Source organism: Pezoporus flaviventris, unplaced genomic scaffold (assembly GCF_033815535.1).
Source record: "Pezoporus flaviventris isolate CSIRO_AGI_PZ_B2104156 unplaced genomic scaffold, CSIRO_AGI_Pfla_v1 ptg000143l, whole genome shotgun sequence".
Taxonomy (NCBI): Eukaryota; Metazoa; Chordata; class Aves; order Psittaciformes; family Psittacidae; genus Pezoporus; species Pezoporus flaviventris.
This window is the reverse complement of record NW_026892691.1, coordinates 1,184,663-1,208,104: the sequence shown is the minus strand read 5'-3', so window position 1 is coordinate 1,208,104 and position 23,442 is coordinate 1,184,663. Positions and strand designations below refer to the sequence as shown.

Here is a 23,442-nt window from a genome sequence, read left to right as displayed (position 1 = left end):
CCAGGGATGAAGCATTCACAACCTCCCTGGGCAACATATTCCAGTGCCTCACCACCCTTACAGGAAAGAATTTCCTCCTTATATCCAATCTAAACTTCCCCTGTTTAAGTTTTAACCCGTTATCCCTTGTCCAGTCACTACAGTCCCTGATGAAGAGTCCCTCCCAGCATCCCTATAGGCCCCCTTCAGATACTGGAAGGCTGCTAGGAGGTCTCCACGCAGCCTTCTCTTCTCCAGGCTGAACAGCCCCAGCTTCCTCAGCCTGTCTTCATACGGGAGGTGCTCCAGTCCCCTGATCATCCTCAATCCTGATCTTGCTCTTCTAGAGGTTATAGCATATTGTTTATAGCTATTTATGTAAAGAACAGTAATTAATATGAGATTAGCACAAGTAGAAAGGCCATTTCCAACTGCCTCCTTTTTCTGTTCAACCTTGTTTTCCATCACAAATAAATTAGTGTAAAATAAAGAGAATAAGGAGGCACAGGAGCAGAACTTCTAGATGAATTGCCAGGGTCAACAATCTATTTGAAAGAAACATATCCCTAAACAGAGAAAAAGAGTGAAAATGTACAAAGGCTCTTTTCAAGTACACTTCAACAAAAAGCCTGATGATACCTTAATTCTGACGATTGCAATGTTCAGCTGACAATCATTTCTAAGCATCAGCAGATGAAGCAGCAACAAACTGTGATTTGCAAAACCTGAATATTATTTTCTAATAATTTATTTTTATAGATGTCTTCTTTCAGTTCAGCATGAGCCATGCAAAACACTTCAAGCGTAGGAAAATAAATGTCTTCCAAATAAAAAGGCAAAGTTCCCTTTCGAGGGGTTTGTTTCATACCTGGATTTATTTTATTTTTTTTTTTAATTATTTGTAATGACACAGTCCTGGCAGTGCTGCTGAGAACACAACTATGGACCTTTTCCTGTCCTCACACCCACAGAAGCAGCAGGCTGCCTTTTCAACAGCCTAAATGTCCCATTGTGACCAGGGGGAGATTGTCCCGATCAGGTCCTTACAGAAGGACACTATATCCTTTCAAGGCTATACGTCCCCCCTACAGGGGACAGAGGTATTTTCATGGAGAAGGCAGGAAAAGAAAGACTAACAACAAGGTGGCTACAGAGCTGGGTCTTTTCATGAGCTACTGCATTTCCAAGGCTGCCTAAAAGTACCACATGGGTGGTACCTACAATTGTGAGACTGGGAAACAGCTGTTTCTTAAGCCATTACCACACATTTCCTGGTATGGTCCTACTGAGTCCTTTTTTCATGAACTAAAAATTCATGCTCTGAATCACTTCTCCACCCAACGTGTAGCTGTGCCTGGGATTGCCTCGACCAACATGTAGGACCTTGCACTTTGCATTGCTGATCTTCATGAGGTTGGCATTGGCCACCTCTCAAGTACGTCAAGGCCCCTCTGGATGGCATTCCTTCCCTCCAGAGTATTAACCACACAGCTTGGTGTTGTTGGCAAATCAGTGACTGATTTGTAATTTTTCGTCAGGTTCTTAGCTATGTTTTCTTGTGAAAAAAAATGAAAAATAAAATACCGTTTGTCATGGCTTAAACCCAGTCAGGCAACTCGTTCACTCACTCCCCCCCTTCTTTCCCTCCCCCTGCTCCCAGAGGGACATAGAGGAGAATCAAAAGAATGCAACTCCCACAGGTTGAGATAAGAACAGTTTAGTAACTAAGGTATAACACAAACCACTACTGCTACCACCAATGATAACAATGATAAAGGAAATAACAAGGGAAGAGAATACAGCACCTCAGCACCAGCCAACTGATAACTTGCCCCACCCCACCAGACCAAGCACCCACTGATACCTCCTCCAACCCTGCCGTCCCTCCCCCTTCCGGGTAACTCCCAGTTACCTCCTCGGCATGACATGCTGTGGTATGGAATACCTCTTTGGTCAGTTTGGGTCAGGTGTCCTGTCTCTGCTTCCTCCTGGCTTCCCCTCCTCCCTGGCAGAGCATGAGGCTCACAAAGTCCTTGGCCAAACCAAAACAGCATTGTTATCAGCTCTGTTCCCAGGCTGAAAGTCAAAACACAGCACTGCACCAGCTACCAAGGAGAAAAATGACTGCTACTGCTGAACCCAGGACACTGTTTTATGAATCTGAAGAGAACTGGACCATCAGTGCTGCATCACTTTAAAACTCAATCTGCAGGCAAGCTGCTATCAGCACCCTAAAGCTATATGGTGCTGTTGATAGATGCTGAAGCAGTTCTCACCAAATGCATTTGGTTCACTTCATAACATACAAAGACCTCACATGCAGTTATAAAAGACAGAGTGAAGTCTTATCTGCAACTTATAATGAACTGCTCTCTCACGTCTAGATACTTAAGTGTCCAGCAACATTCAGGATTACTTGTGAGAAAGCTGGCAATAGTAGTGCAGATTTGCACCTGCTACCTGAGTAGTTTTAGTAAGCATTAAAAAAAGAAAATCACAACACTGGCAACTCAACAATTATTTTGTAGCATAAAATACATCTTCATCCATTAGTTACACTCAGTTTTTAGACTATTTTACAGTGACTTCCGCACTCAAGTATAAAAGTAAAATGTCAACATAGCAAGTATAAAGTAAAATGTCAACAGAATCTTATAAACCTTGTGTTTATAAGAGAGATCATTGCAAGAAAAATAAACACATGAAATGAAAATCAAAACAGTATGGGAAAGAAAGAACATAACCAAAACCACATTGATAACACACTGTCTAGTGGAAACTGTATTAAATAATCATCTAACAAACACAAGGAATAAAAAATGAATTACAGTAGCAGCAACAACATGGGAGTGTTGCCCCTTCACCTCCTGAACACAGCGAATCAGAGAATAAAATACCCTAATGAAGCTAAAGGACACTAAAGTAAAGTAAAAGGCTAAAAAATCTCTAAACTAAAATTTTTTTTTCATGAGAGTATACATTTGGAGGATATCCTTGATGAAATCTCTTAAATGTTCTGGACAAAGCTGCTGCTGGTTTAACTTCAGCTGTCACCATGTGCTTCTTCATGGTGCATTAAACACTCACATAATTAATGCAGAAGTGATGGTTTAAGAGGCTAGTGTCTTCACTGATCACTGCTTCCTTTCTCTGAAGAAGGAGCATACATACTGGATATATAAAATATAAATATATATTTCGCAGCTTAACAGGTGTGCTGGAAATGGACTAAAATCTCACAACCATGTAGAAATGGGCTATTTCAAGGCCTGTGTCACAAAAAGATAAGCAAGCAGAGGAAGAAAGAGCTTCACATATTCAATAGCAAGAGAAGCTACCAAGGCTTTGACCTTTTTCCAGCAACATATTCTGTCTCCCTAGAAGTAGTGAAAGGGCTCTGATAACCACAAAGTAACAGATATCTCTCATATGTTCTTCCTAATAGTATCATTTTTCTACACAAAGTGCTGGGAAGTTGAAAGGGAAACTGGAAAGCTTTTTGCCCTCTGGTACCTGAAAGCTTGCATGGGAAGGGAGGAAAGGCTTAGTCTGATTTCTCATGAAAGAATAAATTATATAAATACTGTGGTCATAAGGAATGACCTAATTATGAAAAACACAAAAACTGATATTTGCATAGTAGAGAAATCTAGCAATGAAGTTTTGTCCTTGGTGGAGTGGTGGAGCGTATTCTGTCACTTCATCACTTCAAACCTCTACCATTTCAGGCCTCAACAGAGGTAACAATACCACTAATTTTCTCTTTGTCATATCTATATATTCTGTCTGGTATTATCTGGTACTTTTCTCAACACCTCCAGCATTATAAGATTAGTTTATCTGAGCATTCAGGAGCAAACAAGGGAGGAACTATCTTATACCTTCGTTTTATAAGATACTTTCTTCACAGTATTTCCCAGTTGACCAGCCACCAAGTGAGGTCCCTTTGCAATCCTTCTGTAACTTTACTCTTTTCAGCTACCTACTCATGAGTTGGTAACATTACGAACAGAACTGGTCAAAAATGCTCAAAGTGGGGACTCTACAGCAGTAAATGCAAATCTTCATGGGATCAGAATTTTCTTGAAATCTGACCAACTCTTCCAACCAGTCACATGAACACAGCTTTCAAAACAGCCTATCAAAATTCCAGTAAAAAATAAAGTTCCTGGTAACAAAAACAAGTGAATAATTATCATAAAACAGAAAATTAAAATCATGATACCCTAATTATTCCACCTCTGCAGAGCACTTGGAGTTGCCGTCTTAAAATCCATTTCTCCTGGGAGCCTGTGTGTGAACAAGGAAAGTGTTCACTGGTAGAAGCTGGAAAATAAAAGAAAGTGCTATTTCTTCTTCTTTCTTTTTTTTTTTTTTTTTCCTTTTCTTCCCCTACAGTAGCTTTAAAAAAGCACAGCTTCAGAGTTTGGGAAGTATATTCCACTTTCTATTATTTTTTAAATTAATGGAAGAACATCATTGTTCTTCTATGACCTCTTTTTACCCAATAATTTTGGGGTGTTTTGAACTAATTGTTCTACATATGAAAAAACAACCCAAACACATCAGAGAGACTCTGAAGAACATGCCCAGTGCTCTTTTTTTATGGTTGAATCTCAAAATTATGTGGCATTCAAGAATGTCTGCCTGGAAGATAATAAAGAACTGAAAAAAAAAAAAGAACAGCCACTTCCCACTAGACCAAGTGGCTCAGAGCCACATCCAACCTGGCCTTGAACATCATATATTCATAATAAGGTATCTAGTAAGCAAGGAGCACAATCTAATTTTAACATTAAACTTAAAAAACATCCAGTTTCCAGGTGTTTCTCTCTCTTTTTCCAAACCAACCTCTTCCTCCTGGAACTTTACATAGCATCGTGTCAAGAAGTCATGTCCAATACTTTTACCAATAGTAGTTTTCATCAGCCTTCGCTACCAAAGATATTTATTCTTTTATCCTTCAAGGCTTTCAGAGCAGCCCAACGTTACTCTCATGGAAATTTAGAACAAGTGCAGGATTGGAGTGGCGACTGTTAACCTCAAACAGAAATTAGCTCTGGTAAAAATGCTCTTCTACATTAAAGGAATACTTGTTTTGAAGGCATTAGTTTCTTTGTCTTTTTTTCTTGTTAAAGGGTGGAAAAATGGCTAAGTAACCTGTTCAATCAATTCCTTGATTCTTTGCCTTGTTTTCATTCCAGCCTCTCAAGAAACCTTGATCCCTTCTGCCTGGGCAACAATGTCTGACAGCAAATACTTATGAATACTCTAAGTATGAAATGAATAATTTCTAAGAGATTATGTATGCACTAGATGACAACAGTAGTAAGTAACAAGTAGAGCTTCCTTCGTTGCTTTGATGTGACCATGAGAACATTCAGCTTGTGCTCAGATCCTCCAAGAGCTAGCAGTTCACTCCTAGTAATCACACAGACGTAACCCAAGATGTGAAGGAGGCTCTTCGCCAGACCAACTAATGCACTTGTGAGAAACATTTCAGCATCAGAATTCTGTAATGAAGTCTCATGTGATCTGAAGGGAAGCTTCAATTTCTCACCAACTGATCATTAAGTCTAATAAAAGGCCAAACAGTAAAAGACTTTGTTTCACTAAATGATAACAATGACTACAGTACTCCTCCTATTGGACGGTAGGCACTAGGCTTATCTTCAGAACACCCAAATCTTAGATACCTCAGAAACCAAATCTATGGCCCCTCAGACAACTCACTCCAGAACCAACATGCCAGAATTGGACATGAAAGTACAAGCACTGACGAAGACGGAGAACAGTCCAGTTAGACTGGCAAAGAGATCTAAAGTCTTCTATTTGGGATATGAACCATGATTCTTCTTTCTGAAGAAAATCTTTCTATTAAAGTACAAGCAGTTATGAATGCCAGTTTCATTCCTCTGACTGAATACAAGTCGCTTGTATGTTTATTTCTACATTTTTTACAATATAGATTATATTGTAAAAAATTATATTTGTATATACAATATACAAAATAGAACCCTGGAGATGCTCCTTTCCTACAGTGCAAAATAATAGATAGTTGGGATTGACCCCTAACAAAACATTGTAATTCAGAGTATTATCCTAAAAAACAGTTGCTTCCTGCTTCAGATGTGGAGAAACCTCTGACAGTCTAGGAGATAAAGATCAGGGAACTTCTCTTTACCTGGAGCAAATATGTGAAGTATTGTTCTCACCTCATTAGCTTGTTCTGATCATTCTGGAGCATGATTAATATCTTTTTAATTCCTCTTCATCCACTACTTACATGTGATAATGAGATACAGGACACATCATTTCTTATTCATAGCTAAACCTCATAAAAGCAGATCCTATCAAAATCTCCGGTACATCCATTAATATCCCATTGTCATCAGTGAGAGTATGTGGGGTTTCTTGTGTGGACTACATCCATGAAATCTTTATGGCAAAGTTTTCCTTCTGTTCAAGTACGCTTAAGATAATTACCAAATCAATCATCATGAAATACCTTTGAGTTCAACCACGTTTCAAGAATGTCAGCAGTAATGATAAGTGCTTTCTGATGCCAGGCTGTTTTTCCACTCCATTTTTCCACTTTATTTAGATGCTGGCTTTCTAGAACAGCAACTTCAAAGTCCTGCATTTCTTAAAAGTGTAAATTATTAATAGTAACATGGTTAAGCTCATATGCATTAATCATTTACTACTACTATTTGTGCTTCTGAAAATCCTTCTCGTCCTTTTTTACTGAACACTATACACAAAGGCACTTCACAATAGTGAAAGCAATGCACTGGTGGCTGCTGAATAGACATCAGCACCTGCTTATAACATTGTAATATAGGCAAACTACAATGCAAAACATTTTCTCTGAAAAATCCTTGCTTTTGCCTATTAAAAGGGTTTGTAGCGATTGTAAAATGTCTATCCTAAAGCACGCTGATTCTTCTCTCCCTCACTTGGTTCCTCCCCTAACAAGTCTTGTACAGTCCTCAGATGCTCTCTGCCTGCATCCCATGATGTCTCCCACATCCCTAGACAGGGACTCCTCAGCCTATGATGTGCTCCAGAGAGCTGCTGCCAGGGACCCACAGCTTTCATACCTTCTTTAGTTTGCAGTTGCCTCAGGGTTGTACACACACAACCTACCTGTTATACTCAGGAGGCCAGATGACTTAGAATGAAGCCTGCAGCTTGCCTAAGACAGAATTCTGGGGTAACTTGGTATAGCCATAACTACACCATGAAGAATGCACCTATGAAAGAGGTAATCAGAAACAGCTATCCAGGTCTAAATTCACATTTTAAAAAAATAATGAATTTTCTGGTGAATGTGGACGAAAAAAAAGGGAAAAAAGGTTTTAGATATTTAGGGTCAGCTTTTAAAATACTAAATTGCATTTAATTCCAACACTTGCAAACAGCATTAAGCACAATTCCTACCAATTACTGCATTGCTAGATAGCCAAGCACTACTAAAAACCCTGACAGAGTAGTTGCCTGCATCTTTGATAAAACTTAACAAAATCTGATTGTGAGCGATTAAAAGCCCCTGAAATGTGAGTGTACAGTGGAAATTTCACCTTAATAGCTTTGAAATTACAGCCTCCCTCTGCAAGAGATGTGTTTATTGAATGCTTAATATATATCAAAAGTGAACTCTTAAATACATTAAAATGTAGGTATGTCTGTCTTATATCTACCTTTCAATGCATCAACAAAATGGAGTTCTGCATAGGAGGAATTGAGGCCCTCTCCTCTGAGATTATTCAGAATTCACCAATACTTTTTACCACACTTCAATTTGTGGTATTATTCCAATATGAAACCATAACTATTTTATGCAAAAGTAAATGGTTATGCATAGGTCTTGCTTTTTTTTTTTCCTCCGCTGAAAGATCTAGCCTCTGAAAGTAATTAGACATACAGATTTTACATATTGTGGTACCCAAATTTTTCTCTCTGAAGCACTTGGCTCTACACACGCTTACATTCATTATTTTTCACACACTCACAGTTATCATCCACCTTCTTTGACATTCGACTATCGTCTAAGTTACTCTGCCCCTGCTGAAACTGGTGCTGCTGACACGGCTTTATGTGAAGAGGGCTCTGTTCAGATATCTGTAAATCCCCTGTGTGCAGTCCTACTTCAGCATGACCAGCTGAAGAGCACTGCTTACACACAGAAAGAAGCCTGTTCACTATGCTCAGTCTGCCTTCATTACCTGGTATTTTCTTCCATCTACCCATCCCCCTCCCATTTCTGTGTCTCTGCATCGATACTCACCTTTCTATATTTGCTTTTATTTACTATTTTTTATGCTTTAAAAAAAAATCTTGCTATAATCTCTCAGCTCATTGATAAATTTTGGAAACTCTTAGGATTGCCTGCTTCTCCTAGCATTTTTACTCTTTGATCCCCTGTGCTCTTTTGTTGCTATTCTCATACTATTAAGCTACTTTTATAACAACCACATAGAAAAGGAAGCTAATGGACTTCATAATAGCCTGCAGATAAAAAAACAACTTCCCTAATACAATAACTGATTAGTGGTTCAGAAAATTAATTCATTAAAAGTACTAAATACACTGGTTTAATTAAGCAGAAAGATAACAGAACACAAATTTTAAATACGTCGCACCTTCTGGCTTAGAAAGGCACACTACTGGTAAAGTTACTAAACAAAGAGGAAGGAGTAGGGATTTTTTTTGAGCAACGTCAATTCTACTGAATGAGACAAGCAGTGAGGAGAATATGCCACTTCAAACGTTTCCTAGCTCCAGAGCTTGCCATCATCACAGTACTTGTCTGGAGCATACATGACAAGCTACAGCTCTTCAGTTAAGTGTGATGTACTTATGAATTTTTCAACATCGATTTAAGGGAGCTCTAGTTTTCTTTCTTTGTGTATCCTTATCGAGCTACTTGTGCTACACAGAAATCCAGTAAGAATCACAGCCAAGAAGCAAGAAAACCCATGGCACCTTCTTGGCCTATGTTGTATTAAAGAAACAAACAAAACCCATACAAACAGTAGAAGTCTGTTGTTCAAAAAAGGATTTCTTCTGCAGATACTCTTCAAACTACATTTCCTTCTTCTGAGTTGCAGAGACGGAATCTAATTCAGCATGCTTTCATGATTTTTTTTCCTTGAGAGATCCCACTTTTAAGTGGATCCAATAGTTAAGTTACATTGTAAATGTTACTATTTGCTGGATGTTTGTATATTATATATATATACATATACACCCACAAGGATAACTAAGATAGCAGCTTCTTCAAAACTCCATTTAAAATAGCATTGTGAAACAAAGTGTGAACACACCAGTCAGACGAACAATTCCTCACTTAAGTAATCACACTGGCTTCAAGCTCTCACAAGCCAGATGATAATCCAAACTGAGGCATACTTAGAATCTCATTCTGAGAAAACAGTGATGCATTTGCATTCATTGAGACTTGGAATAGTTAAAACATATTGCTGTGCACTGTAGCTAAATTCTGAGTTACGCTTGTCTCCAATAACTAATCTAATGTAACATATGCTTTGGGATATAGAGAACTGAACCACTTCTACAATGAGCTTAGTAAAGGGAATTTAACATTTGAAACCTAGGTAACACTATGCATGATGCTTTCTGAAAACCTCACTGAATGTCTGACTCAAGACAACACAGACACACTTGTCAGCTTAGGCAGGCCCAAGCCGAAAACAAGAGAACTTCATGTTGCTCAGCAAGCTCATGAACAGCAATTTTTTTTCCACTTTTGAATGGGGGGTGGGGAAAAAAGCATCATTTCCTTTTCCACTTACTACTTAGCTGGCTGCATCGCTTGGAACGCAGGGCTCCTGGTACTGTTAATTAAGAAGATGTTTCAATTTTCAGGGTTGCTGGAGCTTTAAAATACCCTTAATCATAAAATATGCTGACTACTGTTAATTTTATTGCAAAACTTTCCAATGAAATCTTGTATATTGAAGCTACTATTAAAAATACTCAACATAGTTTACACAGGCAGAGTTGTTTCATCTGTGATCCTCATTTAGCTGATTTCAAAAACGACAAAAAGCAGAACAAAACAACCAAATTACAGAAGCAGAACTGGACCTTGCAGTTTTGTGGTGATTATGAATGAAATATAAATGGTAAAATGCTGAAGACAATCAGAGATAGTGTGGGTTGCCTGTTTTAATGCACTGAGGAAGTTTTGAAATGCTTTGGAATAGGTACAAGATTTTTCCACAGATCATACTATATCAAGCTATACTTTAATCAGAACATAGGAAGCTAATGCCCAGACATCTCACCACAGCTCTGTTGTCTGTAGTCAGACAACAGTTACAAAACAAGCCAAAAATTTCCAATTTCCTTGGCTTTCTCACTCAAAGTATTCATTTGGGAGGGGGGGGAAACAAGACTTGTGCACCTGCATAATAAAAGGTTTAATATGTCATATTTAGTGATTATTTTCAATGAAGCTGTATATTTTATTGCAGTTACAAGCCACAACAGTATAATCCAGAATGAAAATATGTATTACAGGCCCTTCTAAGATGTTTGATTGAAAAAGGTGAAATGCATCTTCAGCTGTGCAGCTATTATCAAGAAACAAAAATAAAAGCAAATATAGCCTCATTAAATATTGGGCCTTGCTTTTCAACACCCTGAAAGAGTATTTCAAATGAACCCACTGGAATAGGGTATCATTTTAAGGGAGCATATTAATAGCTGCATTGCCCTCAGCTTTTAGAGTAAAGATGAGGAGAGCTTTGAAATTTTCTGTGTGCTGCACAGAATGGAATCAGCACATACTGATGTGCTCCTTGGAATGGAAATGATAGAGCAGAGCCCTGAAAATTCTTTTACTCACACCAACATGGAAACCTGGTCTTTGTGCTGTGGAGAAGAACAGCAAAAAGTTATAATCTCTCGTAATTTTTTTTTTTTTTTTGGCAGAATTGCATCTTCCAGTAATTTCAGCAGTTTCTTTAGATTATCAATATTATTAGGTCCATTGGTGCTACTGAAGTATCAAACATCCATAGAAAATTCTCCATAAGAATCTTAATTACAAGTCCACCTTACTGAATACTGAAAACTCTGGGGCAATATAAAGAATGTGATCTTTACAAACCCTCATTTAAATTCACAGGTTAAATGCAAATTAGACTCACAAGTTGTTTTCTAAAGAATGCAGGTCATTAAGATCTTAAAATTAGAGTAAAATCACAATAACAAAAAGCTCTGCTCTACAACTGTGGTCCCCCATGTAGCTCAAAGCAGTTCAAAAAGACCAGCTAATGAAGTAACAAGTGCCCCCATGAAGGGAGAACAACTGCAGCTTTTTAGAGATCCTCAACCCAAACTTCAATACATCTAAACAGCCCTCCAACTGTAGATGGCTAATCTATAGAATGAAACAGAGTATTTGGCACTGATCAGAACTTCAGACCTAGGAATGTGTCTTTTATGGTGATGCCCGATTTCTTCAGAAGTCACACAATTTCAAGACTAATCCCTTGAGAAACGAAATCTCTACTCTCAAACCACAGTAAGTATTGAAGTTGCTCAACAACTTCCTGTCCCATTACACACCCTGAACCAGAAGCATGAGAGGCACCCCAAGTTAACCACTGGATTTCCATCTGCAGTCCATCTTCCTAAAACTCATACACAATACTAAAAGCTACTTAATTTTAAGGAACAAAAGTCTTTTCTTTTTACCAGCTTTTCATTAAAAAGCTTTGATGGGCCATCAAAAAGAACAACAGTCAATAAAAGCACTCCGCAGAGCATGCAGGAAATTTCAGTCTATCAGGACCGAAGTCAAAGGTATTTAAAATTTTAAGCATTGTAACTGCTTTGACCTGCACCCTCAACACAGGTTTTACCTTCTGTCAGGGCAGAAACATCCAAACACACTCACCGTCAGGTAGCTGTTAAAAGAAAAGCATGTTGCAAATGAGGTTGCCTTTCCTTCCAAAAAGAGACCTTTTCAATTGACGTCCCTAACAGAACAAGCAACTGCTCTGCATCAGTCCCATACCCACTACAGAAAACAAAGTCCACCATAAGACTACCGTATTTAAGTCCTGCATTTAAAAGATTGGTATTCAATTGTGACCGAGATCAAATACCAAATCCTAATGAGCTGTCTTTCTCTGGAATTACTAAGCTACGTATTATCCATGGAGATGCTCTTTGTTTTCATCAACGTTATCTAATTCTTACTTCTCCTTCCTCAGTATCTATCAGTTTGCAGTTTTAAGCAAAAATGTGTATTAACATCTGAGGATGGAGATGTGTTCTTTCCTAAAGGATGTCTGGGCAAGAAAAATAGTCAATAAGAATTTTTTTTTTTTCCATTTTCCTCTGACATAATTCTTCAGAGGCCATAGGTTGCATTACCTTTGGAAGGGGTAAAAAGTATAAAGGCATATATTTAATAAGAAAAATTTAATCTTTGAGAGTATTATTGATGAAAGTCATTTCAGAAAAAGCAGTTTCTGCCACAGCAGTGGTTAAAAATAGCCACAAAATACTATACAGATGGCTCAACAGATCTAACACACTATTATGCAGAGATGTAGGCTCTAGGACACTGCTCTTTTTGATAGGCATACCTTTGGATACAAGTAGAAACATAAATTGTGGGGGTGAAGAGATTAATTTTCTTCAAAACTCTCAGCGTTTTGAAAACTACACTACCTTGAGCTCTGCCACAGCTTTTGAACTGGAGGTTTCATTCTGCATGCACCATCTGAACAAAGAACAAGAGAAAACCATGGTGGCACTTTTTAATGACAGCCTTCTAACATGAACACCTCCTCACCTTGTCAAGAAGGCAAAAAGAAAGAAAAGGACACCAGAACTCTAACCTGAGACATATCCCAGGGATATAAATGTTGTGGGGTTTTTTTCTCTTTTTGCCTCCCCGTGGAAGATTCCTAGACACTCAAGAGACAGGAGAACTTGGTCCTATTCTTTCCAGCCTTGAAAAGATGGTTTTGGTGTACCAAAACCAGTACTTGTCTCCTCGGCTAGAACAAAGTGCTCCAAGTAAGCAGAGAAACAAATGCTGTCTGGCTTATTCTATCTCCCATCTTCAAAGTTACTTCTCTTCAGCATGCGAGTTTGAAAATTATGTTACCTGGCAATAGGTACTGGCTTTGTTTCTAAAAATGTTTAAATTATTTTCTGTTTGTTTTCAGGATCTATTTTTTTTTTTTTTTATGTACTTCCTATGCAATTGAAAAATCCATATAAAAATGGATTCTCCCCAAAAAATGAAGCTTGGTCTTAATGCAAGTGAAGCATACAAGGCACAGCTGTGATGGGCAGTTGGCCATTTCATGAGGATTACCACTATTCTGTAAAAAAGGGAATTTAGGGCACTGTTTTCATGAGCAGCTAGAAAACTGCATTTAGTCAAAATCTCAGCCACAGTGAGTTATAAATAACAGTAACTGATATCTTAAAGTAGGAGAATGATACAAAATGCCAAATTTGAAAGAAAACCTACAAAAAATGATGGCGTTCTCTGCTGCTAAGGGGATCAGTGCCTATGAACTTCAGAGTAGCAGACTCTCAGCTTCTTTTCAATACCTCATGATTAGATGATGAGTTCTTGATTATGATCAAAAGAAGCATGACCAGCAGGTAGAAAGAGGTGATCCTGCTCCTCTACTCAGCTCTTGCGAGACCCCACATTTGGAGCACTGTGTACAGTTTTGGTGTCCTCAACATAACGACATGGAGCTGTTGGAGCAAGTCCAGAGGAGGGCCACAAGGACGATCACGTGACTGCAGCACCTCCCATATGAAGACAGGCTGAGGAAGCTGGGGCTCTTCAGCCTGGAGAAGAGAAGGCTGTGTGGAGACCTCCTAACAGCCTTCCAGTATCTGAAGGGGGCCTATAGGGATGCTGGGGAAGGACTCTTCATCAGGGACTGCAGTGACAGGACAAGGGGGAATGGGTTTAAACATAAACAGGGGAAGTTCAGGTTAGATATAAGGAAGACGTTTTTTATTGCGAGGGTAGTGAAACACTACAGGCTGCCTACAAAAGTGGTAAAAGCTCCACCCTGGCAGTGTACAAGGCCAGGCTGAACAGAGCCTTGGGCAATATGGTGTAGTACAAGGGGTCCCTGCCCATGGCGGGGTGGGGGGTGGGGGGAACTACATGGTCTTACGGTCCTTTCCAACACTAACTATTCTATGATTCTATGCCATATGTTTGCTTAGTTTTTCTGCAGCCCTTAAATCAGGTTTTCATGCTGTCTGCCCCCCATCCCTAAAAGCTGTAGACTGAGAAAAACAGAGAGCGAAGTCATTCAGGTGGATTTATCACACATCACGCTGCATGCAAAATGTTTGTGAAAGCAACACATATACTAGTTGAGGCTGTATGGGCTCTGTAGCTCCTCTCTTTCCAAAGCCTTATGACTGCCAAGGCACCTTCATCAGAATCTCTTCAGGAATAAGGGGGAGAGAACAACAATCTACTCATTAAGTAACTGGCAAGACTTACTAGGTTACTATTAAGTTTAATGACTACTGCCAAAATGCCATTTCATAAACCAGCTTTGTTTCCAGCAACTAAATTTCATCCCTGAACTTGAACATAATGAAATTAGGGTTTGGGTGTTTTCTGAAAAGATTATTACCGAACAGCTGAATAGCTCCTGAAGAGCCTTGAGAAGGACTCTGGAGCTGCTAATCACTGCTGTAATATAAGAAATATTTTCTTATTAAAAACTAAGGATTAACACTGTGGCTCCAAGTCACCTAATGCTTTTATCAACATATCTAAAGTTAAAGAAAATAAAAAAATATTTTTATACTATTAATTTACTTTGAACCTGACTAAACTAGATATTTTACAATCTGAAACACCACCACTCCTTAATGCACATAAGTTAGCCATTAAATGCAGAACCTCTACAGCAAGGAACTAAATTTATTACGGAATTACCAGAATGGAATAAGTGCCTTGAATTATTTATTTTCCACTAACCATTCAAAGAGATGAGAACTTGAATGAGGCAATAAGTGAACCCATGGTTTATAAATGAAGTATATCGCATTAAGCCATAATTCATGGCATACTGTAATCTCAGAAATAAAAGACAGTTTGGTAACAACTAAAACGACAGGAAGAGGGCAAAGGGATGCTCATAGTGAAAGAAAATTCGGTTTCATGTTATCTGTTAAAGCAGAATTAGAAAAAATATAGTGAAAATATCAGTTCCAGGATAAAGAAAAAGTTTGCTGTGTGAATTATCTTTTTTTTCTCTCACAAGCACAATAAAGGTTTCGTAGTGATGATAATCACAACCAAAAATTCACCTTCGTATTTGCTGATCAACAAAAGGTTTTGCTTTGTAACGAAAAACCCCAAACAAATAGACAACCATCTCCAAGGCCTGACCCTAAGTTCTCTTCGCACCTGTAACGCCTGAGCCCCAGTCACAACCACAGCTCTTGTTCTTTCCAAGATCGATACTGGGATCAGGGCATAGCATGAAGAGTAACATCAGAAACGAACACCAGCAGTAAACTCCAGCGGGGGAACGACCTCCCCGCACCATGCGACTGGACACCGCCAAATCACCTGTACTACAACCCCAACAACAACGCTGCGCACCGTGCATCCAGGAGAACAGCTTACGACGAGCAGGCAGCTGGAGGAGGCTGAACGGAACCGCACCGGGCCGGGCCGGGCCGTCAGCTCCACCGTTCGCCGGGAGCCCATCCCCACAAACACACACCCCGGGCACTGTAGCCTCGTTACCTGAAAATCCCCCAAATGCCCGAAACATCGACACGGCTCCGGAGCTCAGCACAGATGATGCACAGGGCACTCGCACGGGAACCGCAGCGGGGACCCGCACCCGCTGGGGGCGGCTTGTCTTCCCTCCCTCCCCGGGCACCTGCACCCCCGCCACCCCTGGTGACAAAGGGGTTCCCACTGACCTTTCTGCTGCCGAAAGGACTGGATGGAGCCCGAGTGGTGAACCATCTTGACGGAGCGCAGCACCAGCCCGCCCGCTCCGGGAGGGGCGGGAACCCAGCGGCGCGGCCTGACCCGCCCCGGCCCAGCTCGGCACGCCCTGGCCCGCAGCTCTCAGCGCCGCCGTTGCTCTGGCAACAGGCGGAGCGGAGCGGCCCCGCCCGCCGCACAGCGGAGGCCAAGTAAATGCCTCCTGTAGCAGCCCAGCGGGGAGGCAGTAATTCGGGGGCGAGAGACGTGTTCGGAGCCGGCGCTGCCTGCACCTCGCTGGGAACGGGAGTTCAGCCGGCTTCGGCCGCCCTCGCTGCACCGCGGAGCGGGGACCGACGCGGTCCCTTTGGGCAGGAGAGTCCGCGCGGCCCCTGTGAGGGGAGCGAAGCCCCTGGCACCCGCCTGGGAGGCCAGTTTGTCGCTCCCTGTGACCCTGGGGCTCTCTCAAAGACATCAGTTACCCGGTGTTACGGGGGAGCTGAAGGGAAGCCGAGTATAACCGCACCTCCTTTACACAGCAAGATTCATCTAGGCGTTGGGCGATAAGTTTGTATTTCAGCCTCTCCGTCCCAGTTTCACCATAAGCCTGTGTTGCATCACCAGCTTTTTTTTTTTTCATTATTATGTTATACAACTTACAGTCTTATTCTGACTGAAGATAGCACTAAACTGCACATTCAAAGCCTGATGTGACCCATTTCTGTGCTATTCGAGTTATAATTTCCCTTTTCTCCACAGTGTATGCCAAGACGCTCATTCCAGATAATATATTCAGATTGGTAAGGCTTTAATTTCTTTCCCTGTTTCTCCCTCTGTTCACATTATTCTCTCTGGAATCTAAGTATCATTCAGTTCCTGTACAATGTTTTGGTTTTAATTTTTCTACTGCAGCAGTCTGTTTTCCCAGTCCTCCTAAATTCAGTCAATCCAATATTCCAGCCTGCAGCTCGCACTAACTCCTCTCTTCCATTTAGGGATACATATATTATTTACTCTACAGAAGTCTATTGAGTCAGCTATTGTAACCCTTGCAGCTAGTGGCAAAATCCGTATCATTCCTTAAAAGTCTGTGGTTCTATTTATGTGCTAGAAGATGTACTAGAGATTTCCTTTGACAGTAAAGCAAAGCAAGAACTTTCTTGTAGTTGACTGGGGCTTGCAGCATACTGTCTGCTTTAAAAGACACATGATTACCACGCCTTGCTACAGGCTAGTCTGTACTAGGAAGCAGTACTACTTTGACTGTGTTAGTTTACTTAAATAATGACAATGAATACACTTTTTTTCATATAAGGATGGTTTTCCATTATGACAACACACTAAACAGGTGTATATAAACCAATACATCCATACATGGGCTCTTAGATAAGGAAAATAAAAATTGCATCCTAATGGGGGAGGTGTTCTCCAGCACTTCTCTCTAGAGTGTGCCAGACATCACTCTCACATAAAGAGCAGCTGACACATCCAGCTATTACCATAAAGGAACAAAATAACTTAACCTCCTCAGGCTAGCTGACCAAATTTGGGTTTGGAGCATCTGCAGAAGCCTTGTTGTCAGTTAGTTTAGGAAAAGATGCAGAAGTTATGATGCTGTGAAGACATTATCCTACTCATTTGTTAGGCTCCAGTGGCTTTCTACACACTGAGGCATTCCTCTGCACTTCTGCAATTTAGGAAAACCTGCTGGGAACAGATCTTTCCTGCTGAGAGACAGCACTATAGATGTTGCATGGCAGAATAATGCAAGTGGAGACCAGCCAGATTGGCTCTTGTTGATCAACAAATGCTGGAAACCCAGGAGCAAGCCAAAAGAAGAGGTAGAATCAAGTCCTTGTTTTTTAGTTGCAAGCTTTAATGTAGATGTTAGAATGGATAAGTGGGGATTAAAACAAATCTATACCCAGGAGCTGAGAGACACCAGGGAGAAAAAAAGCAAGTATAATACAAACTATCAGCTGAGGGGTTAATAATCATGCAAACAGCAAGTGTAGTTCTTTCACTGTAGTGGCCTAAACCTTTGTAAGGTTCTAGGCCAGAGCGATTTCTCTGAGAGACCCTGTCTGACACTTTTGACTTGTAGATGAACATGATGTTGCCTTTCTTACTAGAAGAAAACAAGAGAGGACCATTATTTGCTTTCTTATGATAATAATCAATAAAATGCAGAGGAGAAGAAAAGATGCTGATAACTAAAACTACAGCCTAAAGAGGTTACCTCACACACACTTGGAAAAGAGCTTGTCAGCTGCCTGGTACTCAGGGCCAGCCATCTGATTTCTGATCCACAGTCCTCTATGAAAAGTTATCTAATTCCTGAATTGAAACAGATTTATCTGACCCTGTTAATGCACAGAATGATGGGGAGAGAAAGGCAAGCTGAGGTAGTGCTTAGAAACCCAGAAGAAAATTTAAATTCTGAGTACAGAAATGAGGTGGTTTTTTTTTACCTGCTTCTTAATAATAAAAATCTATTTCTGGCAGTAGACATGCACTGTCGAATGAATACTCTGTCTTTTGAAATCATTGGTTATATTAAGCTAAGTCTCGCATTATCTCTCTCTAACATTTTATAAATCTTTTCTAAAATAGATCAAAACTCTGGACGTAGTGAAGAGATCAGGATCAAACTAGACTTAACGCTTGTATCTCTACAAGTCAACAGAACCCAAATCATAACTCAAAAGTTTGAGGCTGATGTAGCTGCCCGTCTTCCTGATTTCTTGCTCAGGTTTGAGGCATTCTACAACTACCTGAAAGGAGGATGGAGCCAGGTGGCTGGTCCCTTTTCCCAAGTAACAAGTGATAGGACAAAAGGTAACAGCATCAAACTGCACCAGGGTGGGTTTAGACAGAGTATTAAAAAAGATTTCTTTCTCAAGAGAATGTTCAGGCATTGGAACAGGCTGCCCAGGGCAGTGGTGGAGTCACCTTCCTTGAAGTGTTCACAAACTGTGCAGACGACGCCCTCAGTGACATGGTTTTGTGATGGCCTTGGCAGTGCTGAGAAACAGTTGGCCTTGATGATCTTAAAGGTCTTTTTCAACCTAGTTGATTCTGTGGTTCTATGATTTAGTTTTGACATGAAGATTAACTCTATTTGATAGGCACACCTTTTTCATGAGATATCTTCTAATCTCTCCTAACAAAGACTAAGATCTACTATTTTGGTCTTGCTTCATCATAATATGTGTAGCTCTATGTGTATCTGTGTTGCAATCTGAAAACATTTGGCCTGAGAAGAACAGGAGGGCTGAGTCTCCATATTTGCTTTCCATCAGGGAGCTGTTTTGCTATTAAAACATGCTATGAGAGACTGATGTTTTAAATTTAATTTTGTACTTCCATGGCACTTTTCAGAAAGTCACATGAAGTAGAACCTTAAATTAAAACCTGATTAGCCGGTGATAAGTGGCAGATATCAATTATTTTCTTAAGAAGTATAGCCATCTCAAAAGTTAATTATAGCCAGCTGTTAACTACTTCCTGGAAAGAAAACTAAACTTACTCCAAAAGAAACTCATGAGGTGCAATGAGTGCAAAATTCTGCACCTGAAAATACCCTGTACATCAACTCAGGCTGAGCAGCAGCTCTGATGGGAAGGACCTGAAGGTTATGGGAAACACTAGCTTGAACAGCAGCCAGCTGTGCACTTGTACCACAAATAAGGCTAACACTAGGAGAAATATAGCCAGCAGTTTAAAGGGTTATTACTCCCCTTCATTTGTCATGACTGCAGCTGCACCTGCAATTCCCTGTCTAGCTTTCCCACTTCACATCCTCTGCATTCAGCAAAGATGTTGGAAAACTGGAGAAGGTCCAAAGCAGGGCTATCCAAAGATGGACAGGGGTCTACAGTATGTAAACTGTGAGAAGTTAAACAAAATGGGTTTATTTAATCTGAAAAATAAACTAAGGAGTCCCAGCAGCCTCCAATTACTTGAAAGTCACTTACAAAGATGGCAATACCAAGCTCTTTTTAGTGCTAAAAGATCAGATTAGTGGCAACAGACACACATGATATACGAGCATATGAGGTTCAGCTTGAACACTACGTTTGTACAGCATTGGTAATGTACCATCAGAATAGCTTACTCATAAAATAGTAAAACAACTATCCTTGAAGGTTTTCAAAACTTGCCTTGGCCACACTGCGCCTGACCCAGTTTGGTGACGGCAATGATAAAGCTTCATAACAGGAGGCTGGATTAGATGACCTTCAGTGGTGATAATAGAGGATGTAAAGCAAATGCAAAGGAGTTGGAACAAGGAAGTAGACACATTTTGTATCAATTTTTATGCAGTACGTTTAAACAGTATATAAAAAAAAATGTTTATAGAATTGTCAAGTCCATCTCTTTCAAGGAGGGCAGCTCTGTACTATTTAAAGCCCTGCAGTGCAAAATTAGTCTTGTTCAATATATGCAGCAAAATTGTTTACAAATGGTCTGATCTTACTGAAAACAATGGGAGTTTTGCCATAGGCAGTAGAACAAGGGGGAGACTCTTTGTTAGCTCTAATAAAACTGTCAGTCTTTATGGAGAAGGTCTAGAAAGCAGATTATGGAGCATGCTAAAATGTGTAGATGGATGGCAAGGGGGTTGGAACTAGATGATCTTAAGGTCCTTTCCAACCCTAACTATTCTATGATTCTGTGAATTGAAAAATTGAACATTTCTATAAGGAATTTACTTCGTGTTGCTGCGACACTAACCCTTGAAATCTCACTGATTCCTGTATTTTAATACATCATTTCTATGGTAATTTAAGAGACCTTTTCTCTCTGGCTAGATAGAATTTTCTTGCATTCACGGAACTGACTATGTTTTCTGAATGATGTAAAGTGTTCAGGCCTTGATTCTGTAGCCAATATAATTTCATGCGCACTTTTAAGTTTGTGGTTTATAGATTCACATTTGCATCCTAATCATTTCCTGAATAGAGTTACTTTTCCAGTTTTGGCCTCCACTTGTCCAGCTAACACAACAAACAAAAAGAAACTTACATTGCATATGTTTACAAAAATTTTATTTCCTATAGCAAAGCAGCGCAGTTTTATTCAAAACTGTCTGGGTCAATATGCCAAAGTAGAATTACTTTGGATTTTAGAATTACAAGGAGTTTAGCATTATTGTGCCATGTATACACTAGGATCCTTGGAACAACCCTATACAGAAGTGTAAGGATAGTGAAATGTTGGTTTGCTAAGAAATCCTTCTACAATCGTAATAAGAGACTATAAAGAAAGCACTAATGTCAAGTAACAGGTGAAGAGGGAAAAGCAGAATTGTAACAGCAGCATCCAATACACACATGTATCCAAATATTCCAGGTAAGCAACCTTCTATATAGTCATATTTTTCTTTTCTATTAGACATCTCAGTTTTCTTACTTCACATTTTATCTGAAGCAAACAAGGAAGACTATTGCTATCCAACTCTGCAGTACCAACTACCAAACTACTGCAATTTTTACTGCAATAATTTTCTTTCTGATTAGCGGCCTAATTTGTCAAGTAAAGAAGAAAATAATCAGACCAAAAAATAAAATCACTATCAACAAGGAAATTGCCTATTATCTACTTTACATTTCTATGGTATGGACTCATTCTGCATATCTGTGCATTTCTTCTCTAGTACCATGTGCTCAGCACAGGAGCCTCAACAGTGACAGTAGTAGAAACCTTTAGAAAAAAGACATTAACATAGTCCTTAGCTGAAGAGTCTACATTTACATTTTTAGAAAAGAAGTTATCATTTAAACATTTGTTCCTAGATTTCCTATTGTTTCTGGGGTCATCAGCTTCTTGGTTTAGAGATTAAGTCTCCAGTATTGCTCAGTGCATTTCTGACAGCCAATTCTTTCATCACCTCCAGGCTCATTCTGTTGAGAACCTCTTAGTTTTTACTGGTTTGATTTTTTTGGCCACCTACTTGCTCTTTTTCCCAGCTACAACTTTTCACTCCTTCTCCCCCTCCTCCAAAAAAGCCAAAAGGCACTTTACAAATTACTAAAAAGAGCAGCAAGCAAAGGCAAAACAGAAGAGGAAGGAGCATGGTTTATGGACATAGCCAGTAGTCTAGTATATAAAACCTATACTTGCACTAAGCTATTTCCACACGCATCAAAACAGAAACAGTATGGCAACAGTATATGAGCTTGATATGTTACTTGCACATGAGGAAGATGTAAAATCAACTGATGTGGTTCATTCAGGAAAGACAGTCTATCCTGCTATACATTTCTTTACAGAACTTGGTCAGCATGGTCCAACTCCCCAGCTGAAAATCCTAGGATTACAGTAATACGAACAAAATAGTTCAACAAAACCATTAGGATATCCTCTTCGCAGCAGCTAGTACAGTGATGTAATGTTATATGCATAGCATATGCATAGCAATATTAGACTTTTCCTTTCCAACCTGTGTAAAACACAAGTTCAGTGACAGTCATTTTAAATATATCTCCCAGCATGCCTGCATTTCTTGTCAGCTAATGTGCCATTTTCCAAAGCAGGAGGAGCTAATGAGAATTTCTTCAAAGATGACAATTTCTTCATTGCAGCATCATCATAACAGGGTGTTTAAATCAGTGTCTTCACAGAAATTGCTCTCTTCAACATCATGCTCACAAGCAGCTTTGTCCTTATTTCCTGTTACACTACTAGATCGATCGTGGCTGCAAAACCCCACACCAGGTACTATATCCTCATTCCAGTTCTCCACAACAAGCGTGGCAATTATTTTCTCTGTCAGCATCATCTGGGAGTGGAATGCTGATAAACACATGAACTGCAAGCCCACGCACATTTACCATGTATCAATCACCTCCCATCATTTTGGGAGAAACATACTGAGGTGGGTTATCCCATCCCACAGAGTTATGCATTCCACCACCACTGAACTTGCCTGCTTGGCTTTGCCACGTAAACTCCCACAACATTCGTGCCTCCTAGCATTAGTGCTAGAGACAATGTTTCGCAGAGAAATTACCCTGGTGCCATCTGGCCTAGCAATCTTACATTCTGACCTTGGAAGAACTGTACCATTACACAGCAAGATAAGCAACAGTAATATTGCAGATGCTTTTTTATAAAGCTGATTTTGCTCAGTGTACGTAAATCACATCCAAGTGCAATAATGTGGTCTTTAAACAAAAAAACAAACAAACAAACAAAAATGCTTTCTTTTTAGCTCCAAAGTACAATGCTTTGTTGCATAACCGTGTATTTTATGGAGCTCTTCAAAATACCAAAGACTGATGGAAAAGTGGGGTAAGATTTTTCAAACGTAACATATTTGTGATCACAAATTGCTTTTAATTTGGTCATGATTAAGGAAAATCCCTGAAAATTTCAAATAATTATAAAAAAAGCTTGCATATTTCTGTTTTAAAAAGTCATGAAGAAAAAATGTTTCATAATTTAAAAACTATGTTGTTGAATTTACAACT

General features: G+C 39.7%; 1 protein-coding gene across 5 annotated transcripts in view; it reads right to left on the bottom strand.

Moving 5' to 3' along the window:
• ANO3 (anoctamin 3) overlaps window positions 1–23,442 on the bottom strand; it is a 213,755-nt gene that overhangs the window by 120,643 nt on the left and 69,670 nt on the right. For 2 of the 5 annotated variants that reach the window (XM_061479185.1, XM_061479187.1), the window contains exon 1: window positions 15,961–16,084. The exons of 2 other annotated variants lie outside the window; for them this stretch is intronic. In XM_061479185.1, the coding sequence (XP_061335169.1) occupies window positions 15,961–16,006 (46 nt within the window). In that variant the 5' untranslated portion in view covers window positions 16,007–16,084. One more of the 5 variants, XM_061479186.1, reaches the window with a different exon arrangement.